Genomic DNA, 17,475 nt, shown 5'->3' on the forward strand with positions numbered 1-17,475 from the left:
CACAGATATTTGTACATTTTTGTTACAAAACTGTATAGTACTAAAATTTAAATCAGTTTTTGGTCAGAGAATATTTAATCTTTGTGTGCAATTATCATGTATTTACAGGTCCCATGTTAGTGATTTTCCAATGATTATTTCATAATGTCATACACTCTCCACATAAGACATGGCTTAAGATAAATATATTAGTAAATAAATATTCTGAGAACATATTTCCATAAATGAAATGTGCCACTATACATATACAGAATATAAACAGACAATTTCTAGCTTTTTAACACGTTAGAAAAAATGGTAATGGTGGAGACAATTCTTGACCATTTTATAATTCTTTACAAGAAATTTCAGACATATCTTTTAAGTGCTACAAATGTAAAATAGTGCCTCAAATACCCAACAAAATTGTTACTTTGCATGGATCATCAGGCAGTAAAGGCATTATCGTGTACATAAAACTCTACCTTGGTGCCTTTCAAAATGGATGTACAAAACATACACTCAATTGTTGCAGTGTCACTCTACATATCCCATGGCTTCCATGAGTGCCTGTTTTAGTCAATCTGCTTCTCTTGACACAGTACAGACAAGGACATTCAGTCTCATAGCCAAAATCAGGCTGTTGCCTCCCTCCCCAACCCCTTCTCCCCCTCACTTTTCCCAACTCCTTCCCTCCCCCAGTTCCCATTCTTTCTTTCATTTCCTCCCCTCCACCCCATTTCCCCCCCCCCCCCACCCCCATTTCCCCATCGTCCCTCCATTTTCTATTCCCACATTTCGTATTGCTGACTTACTAAGGCAACCATAACCCTGAGCGTGCGGAAGGCTCAAAAAAATCCCTCAGTCTATGGATCAGTTTTTTTTTTCTTCTTGACGTTCCTTGACAACAGTAGTATCGTTGCCTTGCGACGAAGGGCAGCAGGGGTTTTAAATAACAGCAGAATGTTTGTCTCGGAATCACAAGGACACGAAGCTTGAGCTCAGTTGTGGGAAGATGCTTCAGATTTTGCGTGTTCATCCGCATTACCACTTCCATGTGTTTTGTCAAAGCTAAAACAGTCGCACAGGGACTGAGTTTGGAGTCTTATTGACCGCTTCCCGTATCTCCGTACTTATATACACATATATTTATTTTAAAACATCAGATGTCCTGCTCAGTGGAACTGTCCTTTTGCAAAATTAGACATGGTCTGGATCCTAGATAAAAATAAAAAAAAACACACAATTACTGAGGAAGAATTCTTGAGCACACCCCTGACAAAATTAACGATTTATTACATAAATTAATTCCTTCATTTCTAAAGCTGAAATACTATAATCGTTGTCTGTCATACAATGTAGCTTTTCAACAGCGAAAGTATTCTGCAATTAAAATATGGCAAGGACATAATGCCAAAAGAGCAGTCTGGCATTGTATGTTCCATCCAGTGAGTCTGGCTGATCCATGTCTCTGCTGATCTTTGATGAAATGATGGCAGAAGTAGCCCACATGCAAGTCAACTTGGTGGGTCAGAGAGGGAAAACACCAACTCACGGCTGCTTGGTGATCATCAGCCCTTGCTGAGAAGTATGTAACTCCTACCCCCTCATATTCAAAGGACTTGCTGATAACGACTGCCGAGATTCACTCTTGAATGTTGAAAGAGAAGATTATTGGCACCAGCGCTACAATATTGCAGTGCAGTTGGGAAAGGGAGAGAGGGTGAACAAAATTGCAGAATAACAGATGTAATGAATGCTTCTACACAGTAAGATAAATGTGGAACAGTATGGTTCAAGTGTTGTTTATTTAAAGTCAAATGCACCATATTAATGAACTGCTGCTCTTCCCTGGCTCTATTCATAAATTAACATTTTTTTCTTGCTTAAATAAAATAAGTACACATTTAGTTTGACTAGCTCTCATCTTTCCAGACTGCTCAAGGGCAATCTTAGCCTCTGTTCTCAATTACAGACTTCAACCTTCAAAAGCACAGAGTTTACTAAATACTAATGTTTCACAAATGTGCTAAGCACTGCCACGCAAAAAGGAGTGTATGAGAGCCCAGCATCCTGAAAGTACTTCTGACAAGACATTTGCAGTCTCTTCACAGAGGACACCCCCTGTTACCGACGTTTGAGTGTGATCAGCAGGTCACAAAGGGCCTCGCACTAACGCCTGTTACAATATTTCAGCTAAAGCAGGTAGTTTGGTTTTCAACTTAACTTTCCTGGCAGCTGCCCAAAAACAATAGACAAGTAAAGATAATGATGCAGCATTAAATGAAGTGCGTGCTAATGACGAAAGCCAAAGCCTCAGGATAACATGGCACACTCCTAAAAGTATTATGGCAACTTCAAGGGCATCACAATGCACGCTTAGTGCAATTATATTCACGACAATGGATCTTGTACATTGCAACAAATCTCCTACAACTCTGCTTAAAAATTTTTATTTATAAAGCCCCCTGTACATCCCACAGCACAGCCAATTAATTACTTCTGAACTGTCTTCACTGTTGTCATGAGAGCAAAACAGCAGCCATATGGCTGACAGACAGAAATAAGATAAATGTCCAGTACGTTTGTTTATTGTTACTAGTTTGAGAGAAATGTTGTCCAGGATACATTGGATGCACAGTAATGTGTTATTTGGATACCACAGTTTTGTATAGAGCCCTGGAGATGGAGAAGGTATAAGAGAAGCAAGTTTGAACTTGTTGAAATGTGAAGGGTTGAGGGTTACTGTTATGCTTTCAGTTTTCTGACTATCATCACAAAAGATTCAGTTTGTAAGTTATGTTGGAAATGGCAATTTCTGAGAAATGATATTTGGTCCATACGGGCTTAGTGCTTTGATTCCTTAAAGGAGTGGGTACCATTTCAATAGATGAGAGAATACCAAAGGTAGATTTAAAACTACCTTCTCAGAATTGAAACTGTTAGGGTGAGAGTATGTTTTGTTAAACAGGTTCAGAACCCTGTGCAGCCAACCTCCATAAGCTGATACTCAGTATAAACAGCTTATCCACTTGTAACTGGACAAAAATAATGCTGTACATAACCAAGGAATGACCCTTCTAATGACTTAGAGGGGAACTAACCACCTTAAACTTAGTAAACAAGGAGATGATCACTGGGCTTGGGGATTTGCATTCACCATAGAACAGAAATGGGTAAACAAATCTCAAACTAGCTAAAGCCCCTATTTTAACTGAAGTGATGTGCCCCCTAAACCTCCGCAGTGGATCTGTTGATAAGAGCAAGTGCACGATGGAACCAAGACATCCACGTCCGGAAGGGCTTTCATAATGGTTGCATACTCCAACAGTTAATTTCAGCAAACACAGACGTAAAGCTGCATTAATTGGTGTGGAAAAGGAAACCATTTTGATTGTATATAGCATGCATATATGCCTCTGGGTAAGTGCATGTTCGCGCAGACCCTGATTTACTGTTTAAGGTCATACGTGAAAACTGACCAGTTGACAAGGCACCAAAGGGAAGCTGATATCCGTAGAATTAGGACAAAGCAAGAGACAACACTTTGGAAGAATGGGGACAAAAATGAAAGGCATGTCAGAATTGCTGGATGGCGAGAGAAAGTCTACTAGAGAAAGCAATTTCAGACCAGTTGGGCTTCAAACTCAAGTAGATCGGGTGATAAAGAAGGCGGATGTTGTGCTTGTCTTTATTGGTTGAGGAATTGAGTACAAGAGTCAGGATGTCATGTTGCAGCCTCAAAGACTTTGGTTCGGCTACATTTAAGAATATTGCATTAAATTCTGGTTACCACGTCACAGGAAGGATATGGAAGCTTTGGAGAGGGTGCAGAAGGGGTTTACCAGGATGCTGCCTGGGTTAGAGGGTATAAGCTAGAAGGAGAGGCTACAAAAATTTGGGTTGTTTTCTCTGGATCAGCGGAGGTTGAGGGGAAACTTGAAAGAAGTCTATAAAATTATGAGATGCATAGATAGGGTTTACGGTCAAAATCTTTATCCCAGAGTTGAAATGTCTATTACTAGGGGGTATGCACTCAAGGTGAGAGGGGAAAAGTTCAAAGAAGATGTGAGGGGCAAGTTTTTTTTTACGCAGAGTGGTGGACGTCTGGAACATGCTGCTGGAGTGGTAGAAAACACGATATGGGTGCTTAAGAGACTGTTAGATAAGCACATAAATATGCAGGGAATGGAGGGATATGGACCGAGGGCAGGCAGAGGGGATTAGTTTAATTTGGCGCCACGTTCGGCACAACATCATGGGTCGAATGGCCCATTCCTGTGCTGGACTGTTCTGTGTTCAAGCTCTGGTTCATTAGTTCAGCTGAAAGGATTTTATTTCATTACTAATGGGCGACACGGTGGCTCAGTGGCTAGCACCACTGCCTCACAGCACCAGGGTCCCAGGTTCAGTTTCAGCCTTGGGCAACTGCCTGTGTGGAGTTTGCAGGTTCTCCCAGTGTCTGCATGGGTTTCCTCCCACAGTCCAAAGATGTGCAGGTCAGGTGAATTGGCCATGCTAAATTGCCTGTTGTGTTAGTCAGAGGGAAATGGGACTGGGTAGGTTGCTCTTCAGAGGGTTGGTGTGGACTTGTTGGGCCGAAGGGCCTGTTTCCACACTGTAGGGAATCTAATCTAATTTTCTAAACCAAATTTGTCCCTCTCCCTTCCACTCAGCTATCACTGTTCACTATGGTGTGGCTGCATGTGAATTGATCATACACTGCTGCTTCAGCATTTATTGTATGACATCAAAGGTGACTGTCAGATCTTTATTCAGTTTTAGGGGCTTCAAAGTTGAACTTGATCCTTGACCCAAGAGCTCCTGTAGAAGCCTTGGTTGAAGCAGTCAAGAACAGGGACCCCAGAAGCACTGTTAGTGCCCTATGACTAACTTGACAGATATCTGCAGCCTTTAACCAGACCAGACCTTGAACTTGTTGTAACTTTTAACATGACTCACTGGATAAAATCAATGCACCATCATAAAAGATTAGGCAGGTCAGACATAACTTGTTTTTCTCCATTGGTAACTGTTGGATCTTCAGTTTATGTTTTGAAAGTATGCAGTGAAAAAGACTATTGACCCATCAAAACGAATTCCAGCCTGGATCCTTGTATATTCATTCTATCACAGATCATTTCCCACAACTTCTTGTGGTCACCCTTTAATACTGAACAAATTCTTTCTTTGACCCCTCCTGAAGAAATCTGAAGAGCACTGCTTATATTTCTATTAAAATTTGCTCTCTTACTCAATCCCCTTGGTGTTTTAGTCAGTACTCATGGATTGTAATTATGTGGAAGTCCTAGAATTGCTTACTGTTGACTTTCAATGGTCTTGAGTACCTGTTCAGAATGTATTTCCCAACTATAGACTTCCTTAGACCAGGACCATTCCAAACATCTCCAGGTTATGGTACTGGCCTAGTGACCCGGAGAATGAGAGGTCAAATAAAAAAAAATGTGCAATTGTCTCCAATACATCATGTCAACTGTGGGCATGAGACTTAATGGATAAGTCTGAAAACTCAACTCCGTTTTTAAGTGATGCTAAATCTACTTTACCTCATTAAGTAAGTGTTAAGTCACCATAGTCCCACTCTCTCAGAAAGAGATGACAGGTGGTGAGTTTAACCTAAAGGCCACTACACCTCAGGTGAGGGGAGAGGTTGAAAAGGAGAATCCTTTACAGTAATCTCAGCCAAAGCAGGAATTGAACCCATGCTGCTTGTATCACTCTGCACTGCAAACCAGCTGTCCAGCCAATTGAGCTAACCAACCCCTTGCATTACTATGTACATGGCAATAGATTCAGTGTAACTAAGACTGGACAATCAACACAGCTTAACGAGTCTTCCAAATCCCAGGAACAAATAAGGGAAAGAAATTAACTTTGAATAAATGAAAGGTAATAATTAAATATACATGTCAAATACATGCTGCAGTTGAAACATACAATCATGGTTTTATATTGCAGCTTTGGTGCTAACCAACAGAATGTGTTGAAAATAAGGACATTTTAGGTTCTATTGATGTTAGGCTTCAGGATCATCTTATCAGCTTAAAAGGCAACATCGTTTCAGCTCTCAAGTTCTCTTTCACATTCTGCCAAGCCTTAAATCTAACCCTGGTTGCTGAGGAGGTTCACAGAAAGTATACTGTAGACCTGCTTTATACCAAAGGTCCTAATGTGTCTAGACAGCAGTAAATTAAAAAGTGAAGTGTATTGTGGGTTTCAAGTTGTTTTTTATGAGGACTTAAAAATAGCAGGTGCTGGAATCTTAAGAGATGCTGCACATATTCTCGGTTAATTCACTGATATTATTCTAGCTGCTGTTACTCTTTGAACTGGTTTTTATGCTGCTTGAGGCCAAAGGAAACCTTCTGGTTTAAATGTTGCAGAGCATTTTTGCAGCCAATACATTGCTTTTGAAGTGTAGTCACTTAACATAGGGAACATATAAACTTGCTTCTAACTGTATTTCATGAAGAATTTGGTAGGCACAAAGTAATATTTGATGCAGTAAATCAATCTTATCTGCTTTGCTAATTTTAACAGCATAATTGTCTGTGTAATTCATTGGTTTCCATTGATGCGACTCCATTGGATGGTGCACTCAAGGTCTGGAGGATGATTCCCTTCATCTGTACTTGGAGTCACACCACCCTTTGGTCACCAGGCAAGACTAGACACTTCTTTTATTCACAGTCGAGGTTTGAAGAACATCCCCATAAAATAAGTTGTGCAATAAACCACTTGGGGAAAGATTAAGAACTGGAATTTCCACTTGGATAACCTCCCTCAAATGCCTACTGTCAGAAACAATTTTCTCAAACTAAAATTCAATCTCCCACCCCCACCCCCGTCTTCATGATTTGATCCCATTCACACTATCAGATAGGGACTCTCAAGTAGGTTCTTAAATAATAAGCTTCCTCATTTCAGGCATTGGCTGGGATTGGGTGCTCATTGTTTCGGGAGTTGAAGAGTATCAGTTTTCCTGTCGGCTATCTCTGTGGGCCTTGGTAGAAATTCTAGGTGTCATCGCTTTGTGGTACAGCAGCCTGGCACCATGCGCTCTCCTGGATCACACCTGAAGAATATTCAGTTCAATGAAGAACTCAACTGCTGTCAGCTCGTGTGAAACCATTACACCATAAAGATTTAATTTGAATTCTGTTGCGTGTTTCACAAAGATATCCTATTCACAGGGTTATGAAGAATCATTTCAAAATTAACTAATAAAGCTCCCAATTTTAACACTACGTAGAAAACTGGAGTAGGAATAAGCTCTTTGAGTCTGATCTACCATTCAGTGTGATCATGGCTGATCATAAACTCCAGGAACCCGTTTCCACTTTCTCCCCATATCCTTTGAACTCTTTAACCCCAAGAACTATATTGAACTCCTTCTTGAAAACATTCAATGCTCTGGCCTCAACTGCCTTATGTGGAAGTGAATTTCACAAGCTCACTACTCCCTGGATGAAGACCCTTCTCCTCATAACATTCCTCAATAGCTTAACCTGCATCAGTAAACTATGACCCCCCCCCCCCCGGTTTCAGATTCCCTGGTCAGAGGGCAAACACAGGAAGGATGTTCCCAATTTAGTTTCTACAAAATCCCCCCTCTCATTCTTATAATATATTCCTAGCAGATTCAGTCTCTCTTCATGTGTCAGTCCAGCCATCCTAGGAATCAGTCTGTATAATCATTGTTGGACCCCTTCCACAGTCAGACATCCTTCCTCAGATAAGGAGACCAAAGTTTTCCCACAGAAAGGCGAGTGGAAACTTGGCCCAGGGTATGTGAGGAGCACCACCTCCTCTAACCACACACCTCCCCCACCCTATCTCTGCCTTCTGCTGTGTCCTGTTAGGGAATCTGATCTGGTTCAAGTGGGAGTCGGACTGAATTTAAGGAAAGGAGGTCTGGTCGTTAGGCTCAGCTCTACGTGGCCTGATTCTTCCAACGTTCACCAGGATCATGACCCCCCCCTCAGGATCAGTGCATTCAGCAACGTTCCCCCCTCTCTGCACACCTTTTAAAACTGGGGCCAGTGAACCACAATGACACTCTTGGCTGGTGTTCTGGCTGGACTCCCTGTTTTGGAAACATTCAGGTTTAAGAGGCAAAATCACTCAGAAATGTTAACTCTCAGCTTGAAGCAGAGCAGGCTGAGAATGATTGATGTACAGTCTTTGATAAAGAATATCACCTCTCTCACAGTGCTTTATCTTTTTTTACAGGAAAATGTCAAAACAACACCATTTTTCATTTTTAAAAATACTGAGCTTGGAAGGCAGGATAAGGGAGGTCACTGACATGGAAACGAGCATAAGGTTCACAGTGTGCAAGGGGCAATACAGGATCTTTCCAAGCCACACGCCAATATATCTTCACCAGTCACACGCTATTGCTATGCTGATTCACAGTTGATGTGCAAGAACTAAGTTTCTGAATTATTGGATAATTTCAAGAGATGGAGATTATTTGCTAAGGAAATTAGGTTAACACCGATTATTTTGTGTGTAGGAGACAGGCAAAGTGAGTATTTTTTTTTCCAATTGCATTGGTCAGATTCAAACCAAGGTAGCAACACTGAAAGGATGGTGATCTCAATTAAAAGAGCACTCAACCCATTCCAGCGCCTTGTTCAGAAATACATTTGCAGATCTATTCACCACTTTCCTCCTCTATTGCCCATGTCCTTGTAACAACCAACTGCTTCCTCAATGATTCCACAGCATTTGCCTCCTCTAGTCCATCATAAAGTCTACTCGCGCGTTTATCACTGTTTAAAGAATGACTTCTTGACAAACGTTTCACCGTACCCTGTAGGCACAATATCCTACCCTACCACATCACACCAACCTTTCAATACTTTGTTGTTGCAATGTGGGTGACACTGGAAAGGGGCTTTTTTTTTGCACATCCCTCTGTGAGGCTCTTGAGAGTCAACCACAGCAGGGTTGAACTGAAAGGAGGGGCAGCAACTTCACTTCCCCAAGGACTTTAGTGAATGAGGTAAGTTTCCCTGATAATCCAGCTGCCTTTCGTCACCATGTCCCAATGTTAAGCCATAAAAGGCCAGATTTGCAGAATTACATTTCAAAAGATGAGCTCTAAAAGCTTCAGTCTAGTATAAATACTTCCCACTGTTTAGCAATGCAGAAGAAAATGTAATGCCATGAAACGAGGATGTCTGCAAGTTCTAGGCAAGTGTCAAATGATTGCACACTACAAGCTCATACCTGTCCATCTCTGAGGATCCAAGTAGACAGTGGCTCCTAAGCTCATTGCATTGTAACAGAATCTGACAATCCTCAGTTAGTGAATCTCAGTCAATCAATTGTACCTCTAGATCTAAGATGGAAATGTGATCTTCAATTCCAAATCCTAAATGTGATACATTGATTAGGTGAGCATCTTGTGGGACAGTGGATCTACCTCTGGATTCTATCCCCACCTGCCTTGGAAGTGTGTCATAACAGGTTGATTAAATTAATTACAAGAATTTGGTGAGTGCAGGGTTAAGTTCAGCACCAATGCTCTTGGCAGTGGACAAACCTGACAACTGAGGCCTGAAGAATGATCCTTTAGGCAAAGCAACACAGTTCCCGTTTATTATTACCATCAAGGAAACACATCAGAGCCTTCACAGGTGGGGAGAGGTGAGAGGAAAGAGGAAAATGGAACATTTAATGCAAAGCTCCCCCTTTCCCCAAAGATTGAAGTGGGTGGACAACACACAGATGCAAGCTGAAGATTGATTGTGTCCTTGCAGTTTTCCTGTGATGTTCTGGACAGTGCTACCAAGTATCATGACTCCAAAGAGCTTGTTTAACCACTTAATGTCACAATGGGCTGCTTAACAATTTAGGAAAGTAGCAAAGTTGTCTGATGGCATTGGTAAGCTAAAATAGGCCCCTGAATGCTGCAAATTACCTCAAAATCAGCACTGAATATCAACCCAATATAGTGAGAGATTGAGCAGTCATGTAGCTTTTTGCAACTTGAGTTTAGACAACGTAGATAAACGTTACTCTTGGAAACGTCTGATGTGCCGTGAGCTTTGACTCTTTCAAAAGATGGCCTGACTCATCTGCAGGGGATTGGACTCTATCCATTCCAGCATGGAGCTGAGCCAGGTTGGGACACAGGATGAAGGCCTGTAATCCAAACCCTTAAGAAACATTCCAAAACTCATGAGCCCTAGGAATAAGCCCCCCATGCCTCATATCTGTAACCTTTCTGATAGGTAGGTTGTGGAGAGGGAGGGGAGGAGTGGTGGTGGTCTCAAATCAACTGTGAACCTGCACTCACAGGCCTGCTTCCAACATTTTAACTGTTAATACAAATTATCCGTGCTCCCCTGGTGAGCACTTACACTTGCTCCATAAACATTTGATTCCTGCATCTCGGATTAAGCTCCTTGGAATAGTAAAAATGTCTGAATTCAGTGCGAGTTTCAAATAGCCCCGTTGAGCTCAGGTTTCTCGTCAGTGTGATCCAACCCTCCGACCTCCCATTAGAATTTCTCCAGCCAGAGGGAGGTGAATCTGTGAACCTCATTGTCACAGCGGCCAATCATTGAGTGTATTGAAGATGCTTGGAGATAGTGCAGACTGCAGTTGCTGGAGAGTCAGAGCCGATAAAGTGTGGAGGTGGAAGTCAGGCAGCTTCTGAGGAGCAGGAGAGTCAATGTTTCAGATCAGAGGGTCCCGACCTGAAATATCATCTGCCCAGCTCCTCTGATGCCAATTGACCTGCTGTGCTTTTTCCAGCCCCACATCTTATTGACAGTGTATTTAAGACAGAGATAGATAAGTTCTTGGTTAGTCAGGGGATCAAGGGTTTCAGAGAGAGGTAGGAGAATGGCAGACCAGACTTGATGGACCGAACGGCCTAATTTTGCTCCTATATCTTATGGTCTTATACTCCAATGGTAACACTATGGTCTGCTGGAAAATGGAGGCTGGATTTCCGGATGCAGGTATCCTGACATTTTGAAAGGATTCTGGGGTCAGCCTGAGTTGGTGGAGGTTCAGCTCCACGCCCCTGGGTATCGCCACTCATCAGTTTAATCACGGTTTCAAAATACTCAGCTTAAGCATTGTATAAAATGAAGAAGCGAGCACACATTTAAAACAGAGATGAGCAAACTCTCTTTTCTCTCAGGAGTCCAAACTCTCTTTGGAATTCCCTTCCTCAAAAGGCACCGGTTTCAAAATCTTTAAATATTTTTAAGGCAGAGGTAATTAGATTCTTGGTTACAAAGGGGATTATTGGAGGTAGAGTACAACCTCTGTTATCCGAACATCAATTAAACAAATTTTGAATTATCCAAACAAGATCTCAAGGTCCTGATGCTTGGGTAAACTGTGTTATTCGAACAAAACACTCCCTGTCCGTGTCATTTAGATAAACGAGGTTGCCCTATATACAAGAATGCAGAGTTGGAGTAAAAATCAGATTAGCCAAGATCTTATTGAATGGGAGAGCAGGGCTGAGTGCCTTAGTCTTGTGTTTGTTGGATTCCAAGGCTTACCTGCTGAATGACCTCTCATCGTAGACTCGTGCAGCCCAGAGCAAATGTTCTGAAAGGCGGCCTCTTGGTCAGGCAGGCCTGTGAGAGGGGGCAGGCTGGCTCTCCGTGTTCTCTCCGGCTCCAAGGGCGCGGCCCCCGGCCTGCAGAGCTTGGTGGCCTCGCAATCCTGAGACGTGGCTGTGTCGCCGTCTGTGTCCTCGGGGATTATGGGAATGCGCTGGCTCAGCTCGCAGAGGCCGGGGAGGTTGGCGGAGATGGAGGAGGAGGAGGCTGGGTAGTAGTCGTGCTGCGACTCGTCGGCCAGGGTGTACTGCACACTGACTGCATAGTCCTCGGCAAAATGGCTGCCACGTCGCGCCCGTTTCTCCTCATAGTAACAACAGGGCAGGCCCTCGTAATTGCCCGCCTCAGTCCGGCACAAGGGGCCCGTGTGGGGAACACTGTACAAACTCTGTGATGCGGCCCGAGAATCCGCGCTTGTCCCACACTCGTCACAGTGCCGCCCGCTCAGCAGCGAGAAGCAGTGACCCTCTACTCGCCAGTCCTCGGCCCCCTTGCAGTCCAGAGGATTGGTTTCGCCGAAACAACGAGCACAGGCCTGCTGAGGAGCGGCTGCCCCAGCCACCTCCGGCCCACACCAGCTCTGCGTACTGTCCATAGTAGACCCAGAGGAGCAGTCGGGCCTACCTTCTGAGGTAGAAGCGTTCGAATCCCTGTACTCCAGTGAGGAATGGCTGCTGTAGTTCATGTCCATGCTGCAGTTTGACAGCTGGTCTCCCGGCGATGGGGCCTGGAGCAGCCTGCCTTCGCCACCGGGTGACGGGCAGCTGTAGGCCGGCAGCTCATCCTCCTGAGGGCCCGGGGTCAAAGGGCGCCCTCCCCTGCCTGAAGCTGAGTCCAGGGCCCAGCAGGGGCTGCGGCTACGATAGACGTAGGGGTCGTAGTCACTGCTCAGGGAGCTGCGGAAGGTTGAACAGCTGCCGTAGACGCCCTGGTTGCTGACCTCGGTGCAGTCCAACATGGAGTCACTGGAGGAACAGTGGCACTGCCTCGAGCTACTACTACTACTGCTACTGCTGTCACTGCCGGGGCAGTCTGCCAGGTAACCGCTGCAGACTGATCGATGACCGTGGTAACAGCTGAAGCTTGAGGTGCTGCCTCCGTCTAGCTGGGAGGATGGTGGAATGTGAACCACAGTGGGATACAGCATGCTACCACTGGACTGAAATGCACGGGAGGCCCCCTTATGATTAACAATCCCCGCCTGAGATTCTGTCTGGGGATAGCTGAGTCCTTGAATGTAGTAATGTTGATACATGGTTTCATATTGGGAAAAGCAAGCTGCCCTCGAGTAGCTCCGCCCACTAAATTTTGGCCTCCTGAGGCCATGGGCCTGAGGATAGGCCCGATGTTCCAAGTTACAATGATGAGTGCTCAGGCTGTGGACGGGCGGGTAACTCCTGACATAGGAGCTTGACTGTGCTGCGGGGTATAGGCCCTGGTCACTGTGCTGGTCCACTGTTAGCACAGTGACAGGATTTCCACGTGGGTCCATGCTGGTCCTGGTGGGGTACGTGGTCAGCTGGCTGGTCCTGTGAACACGCCCAGGGTAGTGGACAGGAAGCACCACTCGCTGCCTGCTGCGGCCTTGGCTCTCAGCTTCCATGCAAATAGGGCCATTGCTTTCCTTCTTTCGCTCTGTGGAGAGAAAGTGGCAGTGGTAAGCAATGTTTCATACTGTTACAGATTTCAGTGTCAAAGCTGCCATCTTGTTAACATTGACTGAGCATATGGCTGCTTCTTATCAGTTGTATCCTGGTTTTCATTTTGTTTTCTCATTGATTTACAGGATGAGGGCATCATTTAGCTCATCTCTAATTGCCAGAGGGCAGTTAAGAGTCAACCACATTGGTCTGGAGTCACAGGTAGGCCAGACCAGGTAAGGATGGCAGTTTTCCTCTCTAGAGGACATTACTGAACCAGATATATGTTTTCCGATAATTGACAAGGATTCATGGTTATCATTAGTCTCTTAATTCCAGACTGTTTTTTAATTGAATTCAAATTCCACAATCTGCCTTGGTGGGATTTGAACCCAGGTTCCCAGAACATTACCTAAATTTCTGGATTAATAGTCCAGTGATAATACCACTAGATCGTCACCTCCTCCTTTATATTGCCCTTAGGTCTCAACAGCATGTTGCTATTGTACGTAAAGCTGTCCTAGTCCTACTGGACCACAGGGCTGCGTTCTCATTTGAAAGAGGTGATTGGTAGTGGCTTAGCCTCCTCAGGTGAGGGGCAGGTTTGAGAAGGTGGGAACTGAACCCACGCTCTGCTGAAAAGCAGCCATCCAGCTAACTGAGCTGACCAATCTCTTCCCGGTTACAATTCAGTATCTTCAAATCTTAATTTAGAGATGTGGTGAGGGACAAGTGGTTTCTGGACTCAAGGCTTCTGCTGGTCTTGAAGCACCAAACTGTAGAGTGATGGGGTCACTTTCACTCCCTCTCTGTCTATGTGTCAGTGGCAGCATATTTAGAATGCTGACCACCCCCACTCCATGCTGCCCATTCCCAAGCTCAACAATGCCACTGATTGACTGGAACTCATTCAGGTTGGCGTGCAATGTTGAGGGAATGTTGCACCATTGTTTCTCAGCACAGACATTGAACAAAGATCAAATATCCTGGCCAACAGTTCCCCTTGAACCAGTACTACCTAGAACAAGTTGGTTGCCTCACTGAATCTGTTGCACCTTTGTATGACCTGATCATTTTAAAATGCTACAACACTGACAAGAAAATCAGACAGGAGGAAACCCAGGGGCTAATTCACTCTGGGTGCACTACTATCCAAAATGCATTGCACTTGAGTGTCTTATGGTTAGTGGGCATGCTCAGTGCTTGACTATAAGCTTGGGTAGCCCAGCATTCATTTGTACTAATCCTGTGACCAGAACTCCATCTTCTGGGCTTCCACGAAATGTCTGCTCTGGTCTCTTCGAAAGCAGGGCTAATAAAACACTTGGTGAGAGGAGACCAGTTGAGCTGCTTTCACTCACAATAAACTGCACAGCTATAATGAACTTCAGTGGATCTGAATCACCTCAATTTGTCCTCCAGTGACAATAAGAAATAGCCAGCACACTGCGCTTCCCCCATGAGGGTGGGTCACCTTAACTAAATAAAGCAAAGTAACTTCCAACCACTTTATTCTACTCTCCAATCTCCTTCTGAAGCCAGCCAAAGTTTGCCGGGGTAATGTTCTGCACTGAAACTGCCCCTCGCAACCTCCGCCAGAGCCCCAGTTTGGCAGCCAGGCCATGTCTCATGTTTTCATATATCTCCAGTTAATGATCTGCGATGAATAGAAACTTTCCTACACAACGGGCCAGAGATATGAAATGACTGCTGAGAGAAGCTAATGAATTGGTTCTTGGGCAACAGACCAGTAGCATCATAATAATAAAAAAACCACGCCAATAGGCTTCAATCCAAAAGCTCTCCATTTCAAATGTGCCCTTTTCCCAAAATCCTTCTCTGGAAAATGGTCTAAAATTCCAGGATAAAATACATGAATATAGATGGATGAGGAACAAAGACTGGGTTATTTTATGTTTATTGGTGACATTTGTCGCTGACTGAACCTTTTTTGTGGGAATCCTGGAGAGATATCAACTGGCCAGTTCAGGGCTGTGCAAATTTCCCTTTTCTCATTCCAACCAACTTAAATATTTTAGTTACTTATGTGTCAAGTGCATTGTAGGAGAATGGAAAGCTTCGCAATCAGTGTCAGTGAAGGATGAGGGATTCCATTCAGACCCGTGAATGTTCCCCACCCAGCGTGAACTAATCTCAACCTCATATGTCCAGCTGAATAAAGAGAGACATGCCATACTTGCTGAATCGTCAAGTTATTAGGCTGCATTGTCAGTTTATGCCCTCTCGAAATTAGATAACGTGTATTTAAACGGTGTCTTTTATCAGGAATCAGTATTTTTGAAGTGGCTGTGGGGAGTCAATAGCACTGTAACAATGTAATTGCTGGTGATCCTGTTTAGCGTGTGCAAAGACGACTGCGGTTTGTGCATTTCCAATCCCAGCACTCAGACACCACGGCTCCGTTAACTCTATCTTAAGGGTCACAAGTTACACTCAGACTGTGATATGCCTGTTCCCTGCCTTCAATGGGAGTTCCTGATGACCCCGTAGGGAGTGGAACTTCCAACCAGCCCAAACAAAGTCATTCATGTCTCTTCCAGCCTGGGAGTGCACTCAGCCAGTAGAACCCCACCCAGATCCTTGGGAGCTGTTTTCCTGAACAGATCAGATGTACCAGTGTGTAAACGGCCTCTGGCTCAATTCTGCATCCCCAGAAGTGGGGCACTGGACCGGGTCACAAAGCACGCTCCAAATACCCCCAAGCCCCATACCAAATCCGCCTCACAAAGTCACATCCTCTACACGGGCTGCACCCTTAGTATTTCAAATGTCTGTCAGATCACCAAGCCCAAAATGGATTCCACTTAGACCTGTGGATGTTCCCCAACCAGCATGAACTAATCCAACCCCAAAATGGATCCCAGGACCAGAGCAAGATGTAGTGATTGTAAGGAGATCATTCTGCTGGACCTCATAGAATATGAATTCCCGGATTAACAGCGCCAATCTGCTCCAATCAGGGAGCCCTGGCTGACTGATATAAAGGGTGAATGTCAGAGATACTGACAGTTTGGCATCTGACTCTGAATGAGGCAGTCCAAAGAGGTGCAGGTCAGGTGAAATGGTCATTCTAAATCGCCCAGAATCAGAGGGAAATGGGTCTGGGTGGGTTACTCTTCGGAGGGTCGGTGTGGACTTGTTGGGCCGAAGGGCCTGTTTCCATGCTGAGAGAATCTAATCTAATCTAAAGTCAAGGGCTGTTCACATGTAAATATAGGGAAACTTGGTGATGGATACCAGCCTATGTGGAGCTATGTCACAAGAGATTCTTATTAGACACGTTGCTCCACTGTTACCCAACCCCCATCACCTGGCAGGTCCTTGGCCCTCTTTATTTTCTCAAATTCAAAACTCAACGGCTAAAATAGGTAAGAGTGTCATCGCCTGACCTGCAGGAAAAAGGCTAGGAGGCTCTCCTGAGCTTGGTGAGGGTGGACTTACCGATGATGTTGTGCCTGCAGTGCGGACATGTATGATGCTGGAGGAGCCAGGGGTCCACACATTTCTTGTGAAACCGGTGTGTGCATGGAATGACTCGCAGCTCCTGTCAACAAGAGGATCAGCGCTTAGAAAAGGGGCTGCAACATTTTCAAGCAGAAGCCGAATGTGCTAAAAGAATGTAGCAAAGCTATTCAAAAAGGCAGTGAGTTAAATAAAGAATATTACTGTATTATAAGCATGTAAGTTAGCTCACTGAGCTGGAAGGTTTGTTTTCAAATCTTCTCAAAACTCACTAATACCGTATTATCCACTGTAAAATACCAGAGACAGCAAATCACCATTCATTCATTGAAAGAAAAGCCATGTTTGACTGACTAACAGGGGTGAGAGCTATTACCCATTCACTGACAAAACTGTTCACAGAATTTAAGCAACATAAATGGGAATTAAAAAGTGCTTCTAATTACCTGTATAGGGCATTACAAAGTACTTTCGTTGAAGTACAAATGAACAGAGTTTTTGCCTTCTCTACAAACTGAGAACAAAAAAGGTCAGCACTAAATGCTGCTTGTGGAAGGAATCTCTAGGATGAAGTCCAATTATATTTCAAATGAAAGAAATGGAATCGATAGGTCAGAGTACCTCATCAAGAAAAGAGTACATTTGAATCACATCCTGGTTAACTTCAGTCCCCCTGCTCAGGCAAAAGAAAGGCAGGTAACAAACACTTGTGCCTTCCCCTTACCATCCCTTTCCCACACTGAGAAGATACTACA

General features: G+C 44.2%; 1 protein-coding gene across 3 annotated transcripts in view; it reads right to left on the reverse strand.

Moving 5' to 3' along the window:
* Window positions 1–743: 743 nt before the first annotated feature.
* Window positions 744–17,475, reverse strand: part of znrf3 (zinc and ring finger 3) — a 279,248-nt gene continuing 262,516 nt past the window's right edge. For all 3 annotated transcript variants that reach the window (XM_072587282.1, XM_072587281.1, XM_072587283.1), the window contains 3 exons: window positions 16,700–16,802; window positions 11,535–13,232; window positions 744–1,197 (listed from right to left, as the gene is read on the reverse strand). In XM_072587282.1, coding sequence (XP_072443383.1) covers window positions 1,142–1,197; window positions 11,535–13,232; window positions 16,700–16,802 — 1,857 coding nt within the window. In that variant the 3' untranslated portion in view covers window positions 744–1,141. The remainder of the gene's footprint in view (window positions 1,198–11,534; window positions 13,233–16,699; window positions 16,803–17,475) is intronic.

The sequence above is a fragment of the Chiloscyllium punctatum genome, chromosome 17, assembly GCF_047496795.1.
Source record: "Chiloscyllium punctatum isolate Juve2018m chromosome 17, sChiPun1.3, whole genome shotgun sequence".
NCBI classification, from domain to species: domain Eukaryota; kingdom Metazoa; phylum Chordata; class Chondrichthyes; order Orectolobiformes; family Hemiscylliidae; genus Chiloscyllium; species Chiloscyllium punctatum.